The sequence below is a fragment of the Coturnix japonica genome, chromosome 2 (genome assembly GCF_001577835.2).
Source record: "Coturnix japonica isolate 7356 chromosome 2, Coturnix japonica 2.1, whole genome shotgun sequence".
Taxonomy (NCBI): domain Eukaryota; kingdom Metazoa; phylum Chordata; class Aves; order Galliformes; family Phasianidae; genus Coturnix; species Coturnix japonica.
This window is the reverse complement of record NC_029517.1, coordinates 84,392,192-84,409,979: the sequence shown is the minus strand read 5'-3', so window position 1 is coordinate 84,409,979 and position 17,788 is coordinate 84,392,192. Positions and strand designations below refer to the sequence as shown.

At 33.4% G+C, this 17,788-nt stretch overlaps 1 protein-coding gene across 4 annotated transcripts in view; it reads right to left on the bottom strand.

Moving 5' to 3' along the window:
* The window catches only part of RTTN (rotatin), a 73,087-nt gene that overhangs the window by 40,104 nt on the left and 15,195 nt on the right, over nt 1–17,788 (bottom strand). For all 4 annotated transcript variants that reach the window (XM_015855194.1, XM_032442616.1, XM_015855195.1 and 1 more), the window contains 14 exons: nt 15,838–16,008; nt 14,346–14,558; nt 13,145–13,257; nt 11,075–11,201; nt 9,809–9,934; nt 9,409–9,525; nt 7,734–7,873; nt 7,325–7,496; nt 6,046–6,145; nt 4,428–4,516; nt 2,642–2,759; nt 2,266–2,362; nt 875–943; nt 359–547 (listed from right to left, as the gene is read on the bottom strand). In XM_015855194.1, the coding sequence (XP_015710680.1) occupies nt 359–547; nt 875–943; nt 2,266–2,362; nt 2,642–2,759; nt 4,428–4,516; nt 6,046–6,145; nt 7,325–7,496; nt 7,734–7,873; nt 9,409–9,525; nt 9,809–9,934; nt 11,075–11,201; nt 13,145–13,257; nt 14,346–14,558; nt 15,838–16,008 (1,841 nt within the window). The remainder of the gene's footprint in view (nt 1–358; nt 548–874; nt 944–2,265; nt 2,363–2,641; nt 2,760–4,427; nt 4,517–6,045; nt 6,146–7,324; nt 7,497–7,733; nt 7,874–9,408; nt 9,526–9,808; nt 9,935–11,074; nt 11,202–13,144; nt 13,258–14,345; nt 14,559–15,837; nt 16,009–17,788) is intronic.

Below are 17,788 nucleotides of genomic sequence, written 5' to 3'. Positions count from 1 at the left end.
GGGGCTGTTCAGCACTGGAACAGGCTCCCCAGGGAGGTGGTTGAGTCACTATTTCTGAATGTGTTTAAAATCTTGAATGTGGTACCCGGAGACTTTATCTAGTGGAGGGTTGTTAATTAGGGTAGTATGTATAGGTTGTGCTAAGACTTGATCTTTAAGATCTTTTCCAATCTGAGCAATTCTATGATCCAATGATTTAGGTATTATCACAATAACTTATTTACAACTACTGTGATGCAATCCTTTACATTTAGAAGACAATATTTTCAAACTACAAACAAGTTGTACTGTTGTTTGATGTCAAGCATGAACTTGAAGGAAATATACTAAGATTTAAAAACAAGATTAAACAGCTCACGTTTCTGCTTGCTTCTCGTAATTTTTCAGTCGCAGCAGGTTTTCAGTCCCATGGTACCATGACAGATTCCAAGACATCTTTAGCATATCTAACACAGGCTTCATAGTCAAGCTTTCAAAAGACAAAGGCACTACAATGGAATTAGGGCTAACTATATGATGACCGGTGATCTTGACTGGGAGATGATATCTGAAATAAACAAACACAACGATTAAATGCTTCAGTCAATAATTTTTTTAAATTTGCAAATAATGTTTTCAAAACTGACAGGAAAAAAAAAAAAAAAGCTAGGTGAAAAATTCCACATTTATCACTTAAAAGAGAAGACAATTTTGGAGGTAATATCAAATGCCTTCTTTGTTTCTATCCTTTATGAAGGACAGCAAACATAAAGGACTAAAGTTTAGTGAAAAACCAAACAAAAACAAACAATGCCAACCCGCACCTCTCCCTCACCACCACTTCCCCCCAAAAAGGATGAATAAAACAAAGAACAGTAACAAAAAGTCAACATACCTTCTAATAACAGCAACAGGTAAACTGAAGGCAGGCAGGACAGTACCATTACTGCTCATGCTCTCAGTCCTGCAAGAAAGATTAAGTTATTTCTTATTTTTAACTTTGATTATCTACTAATGCTGTAGTTACTCAACATGTTTCTGATACAGCTGTTTAGTATTTTTTCCCCTACAAAAATCTCTTGTAGAACCTACTGCTTAATATATTTATAAGCTGTGATTCTTTATGATTATGCAATATTCAGGTATTCTTAGGTCATATACACATAGAATACCTGCTAGAGACGTAACATACATGTAAATGAAATTAAATACCAAAGCACAGGCTTATTTACAAGGCTGTTTTTAAGGTAGTGTCTCCTATTTTATTATTTTGACCCATGACATCAAAGGCAAATGCTGGTGGCATGGCAGTAGAGGTTGAACCTTCCTGCCATTTCATTATACTTGTTGCTGTAAGGCAGATGGCAGCAGAGAGGCAGTCTGACAAAACGGCATCTGACATGTAAGTGTGTATGAAGGAAAGGTGTGGAATTAAATTCCTCCATGCAGAAAAAACGACACCCATTCACATACATCAGTGCCTGCTGAACGTTTATGGAGACCAAACAGTGGATGGTGTGTTTCAGTAATGGCAACAGCAGGTCACCTCCACTGGTGCACATTTCTATGAGCACAGCATTCAGGCTCTTATTCATTGATAGTGAAAATGCATAGAAAATGGTGTTGACTGTGTTGAAAAATAGTTTTTTGTAGCTGAGAACTTACTCTATCAAACAGTGTTATTGTGCTCATTGCATCTGTTGTAGTTTCCATGGAAATAAATAGGTGGCATTACTTTGAAGTGACCTATGTACTTTTTTTATTAGAGACAAACACAAATGAGAATTGTTTTTCAGTGTACTCCATGTGTGCATATTTTAAGCACATATTTTTTCCTGACATACATACTAATTTAAAATAACAACATAACATTAGCTGAAGTCCTTTGACTTAAAGGCAACCACAACACTTGAAAGTCAAAATAAGAGAATTCTAATTGAGTTAGAAAATCATCAATAACACATCCATAGCTAGTTATTTGACTAGTGTCGTTTCCATTTATGGAAAACATGGATTAGAGAATAACCAGGGCTTTTTGAAAATGAAAATAAAGGTACTTAAGTATTAAGTACAAAGTACTTATACATGCCAAGTAGACTTATATGACATACAATCTAAATAATGAAACAATTCATTTGACATGCAAATATGTGATTTTGAACATATGCTTCTGTGGATAATTTATATATATACATATATACACACACATATCCAAACAAAACTAATTTTCATGAAAAATCTTTAATTTTGATTAAGAGAATGGAATTGAATAACTATGTTTCATACCACGTGTCTGTTCTTGATACTTCATCAAACAACAGAAGACAAAGCAATACTGAGGCTTCCGTTAAAACAGCTTGATCATTTTGGAATATCAGGGAAACTGAATAAAACAAAAGATACTTTAGAAATGGTTAGGGACACAGTGGCATTTAAAAGTACATAGAAGGACAGTGGTTCATCTTTTTTTTCCCCACAGGTATTTTGCTAACATCTTAATGAGATGTCACAACATTGTTAACACTAGCAAACAATGTTTTCTTTAAAATATCATGGACTCAGGAGTTATCCAAGACACTCACAAAAGCTGCTGGTTAGTCATGTAACATATTTCACATATTTTCTTTCTACCTATGTATTAAAGTCAAAATAGAAACTTCACCTCTGAACAGTAAAAGCAACAAAGATGATTGCTGTGCTAGAGACAAACGAACATCTGAATCAGCATATACGAGTTTCCTCAAGATCATCAGACAAGGTAACACTATGGATTCCATAACCTGCAAGAATAACAATTTAATATTGAAATCAATTAGGATGATCTGTTATGAGGTGCTCAATACATATAGCTACACAATAAACAAGCACATACTACTATTTATAGTATAGAAACATTCCTAGTCAAGAAAATGCTGTCCCTGCATAACTGTATATTCATTAGAAAATAACTGATAACTTTTGGTTTCATTTTATTAGCAATTGTTGGTGGTATTATTGGTCTCTGGCCTTATAACACACTTATGGTTATATAACACACTTCCAAAATACGTACTTCTTCTGAGCACATACATTAGATAAGGGATTTTAAAAAACTACTCATTCATAACCTTATTCATTCTTTTTTAAATGCAAATATCATACAAATTTTCTAGTCCCAATCTTTCAGATCACAAAATAAGAAAGCAGCTGTTAAAGTATCAGTCAGCAGCCAAAAACAGGACCAAAATCACTTTCACTGAAGAATGATAAGACAGCATGTCCTTCACAGAACATTCCATTGCTCGACTGAGATTCTACCTTTCAATTTAGTTTAATGAACTCTATCACCAAACTCAGCATCATTGGATATGCAATAGAAAAAATCTCTGCTTCTTTAATTTGAGAAGGCATGTTCTGTACGAGACCATATACAGCCTTTTTTAAATTGTGCTTCTTCCCTCTACTATAAATTTCTTCTTTCATATCACTACAATGATGCAGAGTTTTATTTCTCTTTTTGTAAGTGTGTCGTTTTTTGCATATTTATTTTTTTTCCCCTTTATAGATTTTAGAATGAAATTAAAAATCATTTGAAATGAGAATTGGAAACTAGACTAGACTGCATCCCAATTTCTTGTTTAATAAAACTTATGTGGTGTATCTTTGATCTAATGAATTTAGCACTGCCTTCTGTTAAGAAAAAGCTACATTAAAGAAGAGGTAAGCAGTACTTCTACTTGATTTATTTTCTAACCCAGCTCTTGCACATTTTGAGGAAATAAATCATTATATAGAAAAATGAATTAGAAAACCAAAAACAAAACAAATAACTAAAGGTTTGGATGGTTGGACTGCTATGCCAATGTTATGAAAGCAAACTGAGAAAAGCAGTTTTTCCATTTAAAAGAAACTTTATAGCCTAAATAAGCAGACACTAAATGACTGAAAATAATGACTTTCAGAAAAATTCAACCACCGGATTAAATGTATTACAAAACTGGAAAGATTCTTCATCCACAACATAAATGCACTCAGCTTTAAATATCTTATCTTACAAGGCCATCCCTTGTTAAGTGATCTTCTATAGTCAAAAAATTACTTATTCCTGAATTGTAACCTGATGTGTAAATTCTCACTTGCTATGAATCTAACCTAATCTTTAATTATAAATTGCCTCAAGTCTTACCTTTAGAGTCTATTATAGACAATAGCTTTTATGAGTTAAAAAAGTTGGTTATGGTCATGACTGAGAAATCTGGTAGAAGTTCAGGTATATTTAAGAGACACATCACTTAAAGTCTGCTAACTATTCTCACAAGTTGACAAACTAATCTTCCCTAAGAGAATCATAATGTCATCAGAAACATAACAAATACATTTTACAATGCAAAACTGATGCACAAAGAAAACTACAGATTTAAGCACAGAAAAAAGCAAATTCTACTATCATCATGCTAAGCTAGTTTTACCTTGCCATTTACATGTACACATTCACTAAGGTAAGCCAAAACCTTTTCTATGACACCCGACTTTTTCACAATACCATGCATGTTGGTATCTGTAGGAAAGACAAAAGGTGGTTAAAAAAAATGGTTTCATAATCAGTTTAATGCTGAACTTCTCTCAATGATCAAAAACTTCCATTGAGAGCAAAACTTGTTCTGTTGATTAACAACTTTAACAGCAAGTAAAGCTCTAGTTCTACTAAGGAAAGCCTCCACAAAGTCTTGTTCATCAGTCTTTCTTTAACTCAGCTAACAAAAACATAGCACAATGCTAGTTAAAAATGCATAAATATTAACTACTCCTTCTGAAAAACTTGACAGTAACTGCACAGTTAACTCACAGTTGTCTATATAACAAGTGAAAAAGACCAGAGATGCTCATACAAGCAGTCATCACAGCACAGATTTCAGATAATACTCTCCAAGGCAAAATCAAATAAATAAGTAAACACAATGATCTGACTACAGTAACTTCTTAAATAAGTCCATAACTTCTTCATAAGTCCACTTCTTATGAAAAAAATACTGCAATTTTTACTGTAGAACTTTATCCTATGATAACTTGCACATTGTCTCTTTACATCTGAAAACTTTTCCTGTCATAGCCAAATATTTTACAATTCAAAAGAGACATTTCCTCAATTTTCTGATCATTTTTCTGCAGACAAACAATTTAATTTTGATATTGTCTAAGATTTCACGTTCCCATGCTCTCTCTTTATGATTTGTGTTTCTTGAGTAAAATTTGTGCTTCAGGCTGCAATTCTGCATTGAGCCAAATCATATTCTACCAAAAACTGTTTACATATGTACTAATCAAGTCTTTGTAACAATTCATAGTTTTTCTGCCCATGTGATCAACACAATTATAAAACAAACAAACTCATCAATGAAAATGTAATGCATATGATTAGTAACCTAAATAAAATCAAAGATTACAAGCAGGAGCATGTTTCCTGCAAACATACTATATGCCTCAGAGAGTCTATATCTTGACTTTGAAAGGGGATATAAACATGGAAGCTTAACCTGAGTTTACCAAATTATGTTCATGACATAACCATCTCAAAACGGAGAGAAACATTTAGGATATTAGAAGAAATTCTCCACTACACATAAAACATGTAAAAGTAATCTATGTAATCTAAGAACTGACTTCCCTAATTAAAATGAAACAACACCAAAAATACTTGTATATTTTATAGTAAACATCAGCTCCTTCAGTCAAGGCATTGTACTTAAAGTAGTAAAAGAAAATATTTGAAGCACCATCAGTTGTAACACAAATCAACAGAATGATAAACATTTAAAAGGCAAGGCAGAAAAAAAAAGTTCTGACAGAGCTTACAAAATTCAGCTTCTTCCTCTATTACCAAGGGGAGCTGTTTTCAAACAAGTAAGATCACTATTTCTTTTATTACCATCAAGAATAAAAGACACTACTGTCCACAACAGCACTACCTTCTGTTCCAAAAATACACATAAAACTTACAAAAAGCACCATTTGCAGAAATATACACAAAAGTAGCAGAACTAAAAGTTCTCATGGACAACATTTGACTATAAATTTTCTCAATTTTACCTTGTAAAATAATGGCCAGCTGCTCAGCTGCAGACTTTCGTAGAACTATGTCAACAGCATCAGAAGTCAAGATGTCATAAAGCTTTTCAATTGTTTCTACCTAAAAGTAAAGTTATTATAGATTTACAACCAATATACAATTGTGAAATAAGGTAACTTGTCACATTTCTTACTGAAATAGAAAATCCCAGAATTACAGATGGAAGGAACTTCAGGAGGCTCAAGCCACAAAGTTGTGACTACCTATTTTGCCCAGATCCACATCCTACTTTAGAATATCTTTAAAGGTACTCCACAACCTCTGTAGCCAACCTGTGCCAGTGCTCTGTAACCTGAACAGTCAAGAAGTGTTTCTTCATGTTTAGATGGAACCTCTTGTGTTTCACTTTGCGTCCATTGCATTTTGTCCTGTCACTGAACATAACCGAAAAGATCTTGACTCCATCAAAATAAGGGCTTATATTCTTTGTTAGAAAATATTTAATTGGATTCAATGTGTACAAAATAAGAAAGGAAAAGACTGTAGCCTTTTTATAACCTCTAATTTCTGTCATATACAGAAAAGAATAGCTTTTAGTAAACAATAGAAGCTGATTTCTAATAAATAATGTTCAGTTTATGCAAGTCTACAGAAAGCCCAAAACTACACAGGAATACTAGAATTAATAATTTTTAGTCTGCGAAGGGGACTGATGGCAAATGGGTTAGAGGAACTAAAATAATTCTATATATCTGTGCAAATTTCATATTATGGTTTTTGGAGTATAAATCAAGTGTAGCCGGAATAATTTTAAAACAGAGAGGAATCACATTAACAGTATGTTAAACAGTTGCTAATCTCATGAGGTTGTAAAGAAAGGAAAAGAATGGAAGGAAGGGAAAAATAAGTAAAACACAGCTTAACCGACCAAATGCAGAAAGAAAATTTTCCCTTATATCATGTAGTCATAACTATTTTTCCTTTCCACAAAAGCAATAATATTTAAAAAACACAGACAATTTCCCATTATTTTAGAATATTTTCATACTGAAACCTATCTTCCTCAGTAAAAACAGGTCCTGTAGAAAAAAAAAAAATCTCAGAAAAAAAATCAGACCACCCACACACAATTAAACTGTCATAAGCAGGGCAAGCCTGTTTCCTTTGCACTTCATTCTTTCTGCTAACTGATCCATGAAGGGCAAAAAAAAAAAAAAAGCAAAAACATAACAACTGAGTAACAAACAATTGTTACAAGCTATCATTGTACCAATGATAAAGTATTTGGACAGAGCTTACCTTAAATATAGACTCCATTTTATCATCCAATTTCAGCTCAATAGCTCCTTCTATAACAAATAAGTTTGATATACTAGTAAACACACTGCCATGAAGACATGGACGTTTCAGGCTTGCTCCTTCTTCATTCAAAAGATGGAATAATAAATGTTTAAGTGCTACAGAACGAACCCTAAAGGAGTAAAAAATTTAAAATAAATATCTAGAGTGCTCATAACAGAAAATGCTAGTGTCACAGTTAAATATTAATCTATATAATTAATATAGTACTGGGGAACAAAGGCTTTACTTTATACCTTTCACATCAACCCCCTGTATAATAGTCAATTGTTTTTTAGGTTTGTTTTAAGGAAGATATTTTTGGCACAAATGTTAAAGATATGCTGAAATGATGCAAGGCAATACACACAAGTGCTTTTTTGAGAAGAGAAGACGCAGAGCAGCTCGTAGCCTGGAAGTTCTAGGGAGGATACCATCTCCTTTGTCAGAGGATGTTTCACTCAAAGTGAGGATACAGTTACCTAGCTCATCCTTTGTGTCAGCGTAACCCTAAAACAAAAACAAATCCCCTAAATTACAATAAATTAATTAAAAACTTAGCAAATTCAACAAGTAATTCCCGCTCTTTTACATACTAATGGAGAGTGGAAGAAGTAGCAACTGAAGAAAAAACATAAATAAAAAAAATATATTCCTGTAGATAAAAATTCCTCTATGAAAAAAACAATGAAGTTTATCTAAAGATTCTTACATGGCTCACTTCCACTTGAAACTTTAACCCTCTGTCTGTTAGTGCTTTTGTTTGATGTAGTCACTATAAGCCACAGCATAAAGAAAAACCGTACTCTCGAAAAAATGAGACAATTCCTTCTCACACATTTAGCCTACAGTTATATTAAAATCACTATCTAATCTTGAATATCAATGGAATGCATATGTATGTGCAACAGAAAACCTGACATTTCTTCAGAGCTTTCTTCACCAGTAGCCTTCCTCCTTTCATACTGCACTTCCTCTGCTGTGACAGACATCCAATCTGATCCTTCTATTTCATAGACTACCTTACTTAATGATTTTTTTTTATTTTTTTTTTCAATTTATGGTAATACTCAGATACAGGCAAAGAAGAAATTGCTGGCAATGATACTAAGTAAGCATAAATAATAATCAAGGGTGATATTTCAAAAGAAAACTTAACAAGAGAAAGAAACCTCACAAGACCTCTCTCAATTATTTTTCAACAGTCTTGGGAATTTGGAGAGTTCACATTCAACTGGAAGCTGGCAAATATTGTCCTAATTTTCAAGAAGGGCAAGAAAGACAGTACTGGTAATTATAGACCCTATCAACCTCACTTAAGTGCCTGGTAAAATTACAGAGACTACTCCATAAATTATTGAAAAACATTTTAAAGACAAAGCAGTCACAGGTAACAGTCAACACCAGTTCTCAAGGGTAAACAGACTTGATTTCCTTTTATAACAAAGTAGCCCTCCTAGTTAACCAGTAGAAGCCAGAAGATGGAAGTTTGAAGATTTCAGCAAAGGTTTTGGTGATCTAACAGTATCATTCTGTACAAAATGTCCAGCATGCAGCTCAACAAAGACATAACACAAGGCATGAACAATTGGTAGATGGGTAAAGCACAAAGGGTTATAGTGAACAGGCTTACACCAGGCTGGTAGCCAGTCCCTAGTTAGGTTCCCTAGGGCTCCAGCTTATGACCAGTTTTCTTCAATGTTACCATGAACAACTTCTTAGACACAGGTCTTGAAGATATATATATATATATAAGTATGCAGGTGACAATAAATATGGATTTCCACTCATATCCTCAAAAAAAATTAAGTCTCAGCCAGTAACTGCCAATCTCTATTATGGTAACAGGCTAAAATTTGTCTACAAATAAATATAAAAGAAGGCATTTCACCATTTGACATATGAGTATTTCACCATTAATCTACTTTCCACCCGCTACTTAAGTAAATATTCTGTTTGTTCCCTACAAGATTCATGCTGCTGTTTACAAGATTTCATACACTAAATACTGATAATAGCACATAGAAGTTAGCACATAGAAGTACCTGTAAAACAGGAATGATGGGATGGAGAGCCTCAAGAAACTTGTTCCAAGTCAATACTGTCATTACTAACTGGCCCTGCAATAGATGCATCAGAATGGCCTTCGCTGAGGAGTTTACCTGCAAAATTAAAAAATAAAATAATAAAGAAAAGAAACTAATTCAACAACTCATGTGTTTACATCAGTTTGACAACACTGTAATAGAAAATATTAATACAAAAAAATTCTCAATTATCAGTCACACTAAACATCAGGCTGTTAAAAACGACTCAAATGCATAACATTTCTCTTTATCCTTCACTCTTTCCACGTGTATGTAGAAAAACCATGTAGTAAAAACTTCAGGTAAGCCTCAGAGCACCATAATAATATCAACTTAATACATTTACTAAACATAGTACCTCATTTTTTTCTTCCTGAAGTCCAAACGTAACAATTTCATATAAAACTTTTGGATGAAGAAGAAAATGTACTCCGTGGCAGATTGAAGACACAGATTCAGCAACATTATGAATACCTAAACAGTCCTTCAGTAAAAATAAAGACAGTTAGTTATAAAACGCCACGCAGACTTCACTATTGCTTGGGAGTTGACATGCAGTGAAAGGCATCTGTGCAGCTACGAAGACTAAAGTTCTGAAAACTAAATGTTATAGTTCTGAAAGAAACGTCTTTACAGATCACTGACTAAAAGTTGCTGCTGCTATATAAGAATAAGAAATGCTAGATCATTTCATTTTGATTTTAAATAATAGGTACATTTCATACATTCATTCAATGGAGGCTAACAGCGAAACAGAAAAGTGTTTTTTGTTTTCACTGATATAAGTCAATATTACTGAATACCTGAAATGATCTGATTAATAAGACACTACCACTGTTAATAAAGAATACAACCATACACTTCTAGGAAGTTGATGCTCTTGTCCTATCTTTATTAAAACATACGAACAAAAACCTTAGGTAGTGGGTTTTAAAAAAAAAAAAAAAAAAAGACAGACTTGGCACATAAAGGAATTACATATTCTTAAACACTCTCCAGACATTTACACATAGGAAAAAAAATCATTTTCTTCCACATTTTTTATACAGTCTGAGCAATTAAAATGAAATACTTATATTCTGAAAGCATCAGTATTTCATTATTCTATCATGTCTAAGCAGATATCTTTGCAAAAAAAAAACCAGACAAGCAGTCAACTCAAAATGATTTTTGCTCAGGAACAAACAAACAAAAAATACTAACTAAATCAAAAAAGCACAACAAAGGGAATAGAAAAACCTCCTGGGGAACAGAAGATGGGCAATCTCATTTCAGCAGACAAGTAAAAGTAACTTGAAATACTTCTGCAGAGCAGTAGCAAAAACAAACACAAAATCAATCAAACAAAACAACAAGTAGTGACCAATATTACTAAGAGTCCTTTTGAAAAAAATCAAAGTTGTCAGTCACCGGCTTTCCTCACCCTTTATGGACGTTCTGAATGGAAGTACCTGAAGTTTAATCTAAGTAGTTTTAGATACCAGAACAAAACAGCAAACTGTAAACCCATGCCTGGACAGGTATAACAGCGTATCATATGGTAAGCAGAATTTGCTTTACATGAGGAAATCACACCTTATACATTAGCACAACAACAGAATGATAATGATACAGCAGTTCTAACCTTAACCACTTCCAGACAGCAGCGATAGGCTTCAGCTTTTATATTCAGCAATGGATGAGCCAAGAGACGGAGAAGCACATTCTGACTCTCAGTGTGGAGCAATGGGTCAGACTGGACAGACTTTGAACTTAAAATGAAAAACAGTTGAATTTCCATTATCAATTATAATAATTTGTATAATAAATTATAGAACTATGATTTCATACATATATTTTATAAATTTATATAAACTTATTTTACAGGAACCAGATAAAAATTTTCCAGTTAAATTTCAAGATAATAACTCCAAAATTCTTCCTGAAAAACAACTTGACAGACAAAAGTTCAAGACCACAAAATATGTAATAAAATTATAATATTAATCTTAACATTTGAAAAACTGCCTTCTTTTCACACACATACAAAGATCACAGTTTTTCCAAAATCCTTTAATCAAACTAAGGAACTGGAAAAACATTTATGTCAACCGGAGCTTCAGTAGGACCTTCTTATGAAGATTCCAGTGCTTTCAGGGTTTTATTGTTACATTTTGTTTTTACTGTTAGAAATCACAGTCCATCTCACTATCACAAAAAGTGTGGACATTAGAGAAAAATATAACAACTCAAGTGAAAATCCTGTTTCTGGAAAAATTGCCTAACAATAATTAACTCTAGAAGAATTAGAATACTGAGAAAAAAATACAAAAAAACAAAAAAAACTGAAAGTTGCTCTGAACAAGAGCCTGCAAGCTACACTCAAAAAACTGCACCAGATGCCATTTTGTCAGACTTCCTCTCTGCTGCTAAATGCTGTATGACAACAAAATATAATGGAATATCAAAGGACAACCAAGTCCCAGAGTCCCAATGCTGCAAGTGGTCTAGGGTACCTGCTTTTGCAGGGCGTTGGACTAGATGACCTCTAGAGGTCCTTTCCAGCCCCTACAATTCTGTGATTCTGCGAATTATCATATGAAGGTTCAAACTCTACTGTCATACCACCAACATCCAACTCTGTTGTTGGGTGCCAACATAATAAAATAGGAGGTATTACTTTTGGAGCAGCCCTACTTTTCTGACGTTTTATAATTAAATGCTATTATTAGGTAGCACTTTTATGTAGTTTCCTTTGAAATAAATCCCTAAAACTCTAAAATACTGTGAAATTGAGATTTTGTATTTCTAATTAAGTATATGACACATAATTTTTCAAGACGTGACAGAGTAACTTAAATTATAATCACAGAATGACAAGGTTGGAAGGGACCTACAAGATCATCTAGTACAACCGTCCTCCCTTCACCATACCTACAGAAAACCACTAAACCATATCTCCTAGCTCCTTGAACACTGCCATGGATTGCAACTCCACCACCCCTCTAGGCATCCATTCCAGTGCCCAACCACTCTCTGAGAGAAAAAGTTCCTTCTTATGACCAGTCTAAACCTCATCTGATACAACTTGTGGCCATTTCCTTGGGTCCTGTTTGTTGCCTGGGAGAAGAGGCCAAGTGCATCCTAATCATAACCTCCCTTTAGGAAGTTATAGAGTGCAATGAGGTCTCCCCTGAGCCTCCTCTTCTCCAGACTAAACAGCACAGCCTCCTGAGCCATTACTTTAATAGAGGCTAACATGGAAAATCTAAAAAAAAGAAAATTCAATTAAAACAGACATTTTAATAAATGAAATATTGCAAGACACTGCCTGTAAAACAAAACAAATTCTTCAGGAGTTTTGAAAGTAAAATAAAAGGAAGTTATGCTCACAAAGTATAAAAAAATAGAAAAACAGTCAAAACAGAGGTCAAAGTATTTTAATACATAGGAAAGAATAAAGCGTAAGTTCTTAGCAGCTGAAATTCCATTTTTAAGAAGTCAATCATTGGATGGCGCAAATTTTTCACAAGAGATATTTCAATAGCTAAAAAAAAAAATTGAAGTTCAGATACAGATACATAAACGAACTGAGATCCCACTTGAGAAAGTTCTATCAAAAATCTATTAAAATCTATTTTAAATTAAAAGTTCTATTAAAATCTATTAAAAATATATATATTTTCTCAGATAAGTTAAACAGTAATACACTTACATATTAGAACATATGTGAATGCTCTCCTGAAGCAAGGGCAAGTGTTGATGGTAGGGTAGGCTATGTAAAGCCTGATCTGCCAATTCTATTAACTCAGTAAGATTCTTCTCTCCCTGAAAAGTAAAATGAAAAATAGGAATGATCAGAATTAGTAATATTAAAACTATAAAATGTATTTCCTCACCTTTCAGAATTAATCATTTAATGTATCTACTACGTAGAGATTAGTTAAGCCTTTCAAAGAGAAGGTCACAGTACATTTTAGTACCTGTTCCTGTGACCTGAAAACTCTTCAACTGCTAAAAAATTTCTATTAAAGTCAATATCTAACACTCCAACACTATTCAAAACACTTTCTAAAGTGTCCAAGAATAGAGTATAAAAAGCTAAGCTTTTAACAATTCACTATTAATATTAGGATAAGTTTTTAAAAATAAGTAAATAAGTCTATGTATATACGTATCCATACTTTCAGTTCACAAACACATCAAACGTGAGCACTTCAATTTGAAGACTGCAACTTCACTGCAACTAATATTTTATAACTAAAATACTGCTTGCATCAAGTTCAGAACCTTTTTATGTAAAGGATGTATTCACTCAGATTTAAGATAATAGGTCATTCCTATTGCTGTATTTTGTTCATTAACATTTTAGTGAGAATGCAACAAGCATTTTGCACAATTAGGAATTACTTGTCCATTTTACTAATGGAGAAGAATGTTTCATTACCACGCTAGAATCTCTTAACTAGCAAAACACAGTATATTTGTTATCTGCATAACAAAGTGAAACATGCAGATTTCATACAGTATAAAAGTAGCAGTATCTTAGAGCTAGAATTGACAGATAGTTTGGAATTTAAATATTCAAATATACTAAACTGTATATTGAAATACAGCACTTGCTTTAATTTATTTCTGCATAATAGATCACATGGTCACTTGAAAGCGTTTATTCCTTTGTTTTTGCCTAAAGTTTTTCTTCATTAGCTTTGTGTTTGTTTGTTTCAATAAGCAACAACAACAATAATGCTAATGAAAACAAATATAAGTTAAATAAATCTGGAATGCTACAAAATACTCATGAACTTTTTTCTGTGGCAAAACTAAAATACACTTTTTACAAGAGAAAGAAAACATAGGAAATAAATTTACTTTATTATTAACAAAAATATGCTTTATAAAATAAAATTCTACACCTTCTTATGAACTTCAATCATAAAGCTACAAGTACATTCAATCGAATATGCAGCTTCTGAAGCTTGTTTATAAATACTGTAGTTCTCAGAACTCATCTGCTCCAAATAGGCTGCAATGGCTTCATGAATGCTTGGATATTCCAAGGAAAAGGGCACATCCAGAGACAGAAGGAACAAAGCACTCAGCAAGCTCTTTTGCAAAACTTTGCTCGCCTTTAGAAAAGAAAAGAATATTTCAGAATAACAGTCTGAAAATACAGTAAAACCAACATCAGCATTTATAGTCTTTCAATAAGTACAATCATTACAGCTACTAGGTAAAATTTAGAGGAAGAAATACAAATCAAAAGAGCTCACTATGAAGAATAGTTATAAAATAATTATTATTAAATGCTTGAGTCCAGTTAATGCTAGTCCTAACAGAAGACTTGCAACCAGACATAAAAGATGAGTCGGATCCAGCACCAGCAACACAGATTGACATTTACTGTTTAACCACTAGATGGCAGAGAATACACAGACCACAATTATCTGTAAAATTCCACAGAACAGTAACACACACTAAGAACAGGAATATCTATTATTTTGTTTCATCTTTGTTTTTATTTTCTACTGCAAGTGTTCCGTACTCATTCAATTAAAATTTTGACCTCAGATACAGTAGCATTTTTTTCCCAACTCCTATCATATGCAGAACTAAAAATTTTTTGTACATTGCAGGGTAAGAAAAAATATTATAAAACATCAGTAGATTAATACATGTGCACTTGCTTGCAGAGACAAGAATCTACTTGCGCTATTAGTAAAAGATCTAATATTCATAGCAAAAAAGAAACTGAGAAAAGAAACTTATTTAATTTGAAGAATAAAGAAAACTACACTACAATATTATACACAAAAAATGTGGACAAGTTTTTAAAGAGAACTTTAAACATCTTCTACCACTCTGCATCTCACAAAAACGTTCAAATATGAAATGCCCACAGGAAATAAATTCAAAAAAAACAACAGAAGAGCTACAACACAACGTTTTAAGAGCATTAGAAGCATATAACAGTTTAAATCAGTTTGAAGCATAAAACATAATTGCTCACTTCACTCCCTAAAACTAAGAATGATTTTTCAGGAGTATACAACACTAGACATATCACAACAACAATAAACAAGCAGGGGGCAGCATAGTTTTGCAAACCACTCATAATCCCAGAAAAAAAATGCTATAGAAAGAACATGTAATATTGCGAACCTCATTAAAATGCTGTATATGTTTTTTTATTTTATTTTTTCTTAAGACCTGCATTCCACAGCAGTTTCTGCAGAATATACCAATACCTGAAGACAAAATTCCCTTCCACAACTATTTTTCAGCCCATGTAGATCAGGTGAATTTCTCTGTTTGGTGGCTATTCTTCCCAACATTAATCACTGAGGAGTGCATCCTTTTAAAATGCAAAAAGCAAATGCAATCACTTTTAAAATTAGCACGGCCTACCTTTTCCACAGGAAGAAGTGTTTGTAGCAATCTAACTGTGAAAAGCGAAATGCTAACGAATGCCATTCTGTGATGCACCATCATCACCTCAGGCTGCTCTGTACTTATATTGCTTTTGTGATATAGTATAGTTTCTCCAAGCAAGCCCAAGACCAGAAGCAATTTGTCTTTCTGAAAAAAATTAAAGACACAATCATTAGAAGCTATTGACATATTTTTATTGTATTGTTTATATAGCACCTGTAGAACCCTTAAAAAATTATACAAACTAATTTAAAATTGCAGGAATGGTACAACACACAGTAATTCATTTGTCATCCGAACAGAATTGGTTTTAGCCCTTACTTTACCTGCACTTGTAGTTCTGAATACTTTGTTCAGTAGTTACCCATTATTGGTTACTCTCTTCCCTCATTTTTGTCTTAATTCTTGTTTGCTTCACCTTAGAATTTCTAGCATTTTTGAAATATCAGGAGCTAATATGAACCTACTAATGAAATTTCAACTCAAAAAACATTAAAAAAAAAAAACAACATTGTCAATATCAAATGTTCTATGTATGTTTATATATCACTACCATTTAGAGAGATCCAGCTCACAGACACAGAATCCAGTCACTTGACAAGAAAGAAGGAAACAAACAAAAAAAAAAAAACCAAAAAAAACCAAAATGTCTACACTTGGAATGCCAGTTCTCAAACACCAGTTTTTTATAGTGACAATTAGGCAATACCAAATATGAGGATGCGTTTCTGTTTTTAATTCATGTTAAAAAATAAGTTAAAGATACCAGTAAGGGGGCAACTTTCACAGTTGTTTCCTTCAATGAATTTGAATTTCACTCTAAACAAGTGCAAAATCCTAAAACAAACAAACAAGACAATGTATGTCATGATCCTGGCAATGCCAGAGTTATAGTTTGCCACACTAAGCTGGGGACTCTTGTCATTTACAGCATCCATCTTTGCAAGAAATTCCAAAGCATAATGAGGTCCTGCTTCCCAAGATGTGGCTGATGGGAAGTAGAGACTGTTTCTCTCCTTTTGCTTCTGCATGGTCTTTGCTGTTTTGTTGGTGGTGGTGCCCCCCACCCCCCATTTCCTTTAATTAAACCACTCATTATCTCAATCTGTGGGCTTTTTTTCATTGCATTTTCTCCTCTTATTCTTTGGAGAATGGGAAGTTAGAGAACAGCATAAAACAAGCACAGTCCTTTTAAGGACACTTCTCACCTAGGCTTCTTTAATTTAATGTTCTGCAAGGAATCCTCAGTATTGACTAAATGTTGATCAATTACAATAGATTTTGACAGATCAGTACTCCAATACAAAGAAAAAAGCTCATTCATTGCTAGTTCCTATAACTATATATAATAATTTGTACAGTATTGAATAGGTATTACCTGTAATATTTCAATTAACAATTATTGCAATACTATTGCTTCATATTTAGCAGTATCTTCATGAAATCTAACTTAGGCCATGTGAGACAGTTAACAAGTTTTTAAACAAGCTCCAGCCCCTCCATCTCTGGTATTTTTGCAATATGCATAAGCTATGCCAGTTAATGTTTTAGCTTTCCATCAACTTCAAAAAAGCAAGTCACCCATTGGTACTTCACCTGTATACGGTGACAATAATGTAAAGATGGTAATGGTACAAGAGAGGTGGTAATAAATATCCAAAAGGTTATCTACAGGAAAAACTCACCCATATAGAAGCCTTCAGTCTGCTGGGAAACGCTGATGTAATCTCCACCAAGGAGCAATCTCCCAGAGATGCTACCTTAGTGGTGGTCAGCCCTTAAATGAGGTCTAGAGGAGGTGGAGTCAAGCTCCACCACTTCCGGGAGCACAGCTGAATTACTCTCACCTGTGCTCCCACAGCTGACCCAACACTTGCCACATCTGATTAATCAGAGGTTCAGGCTGTGATTACCAATTTCCCATACA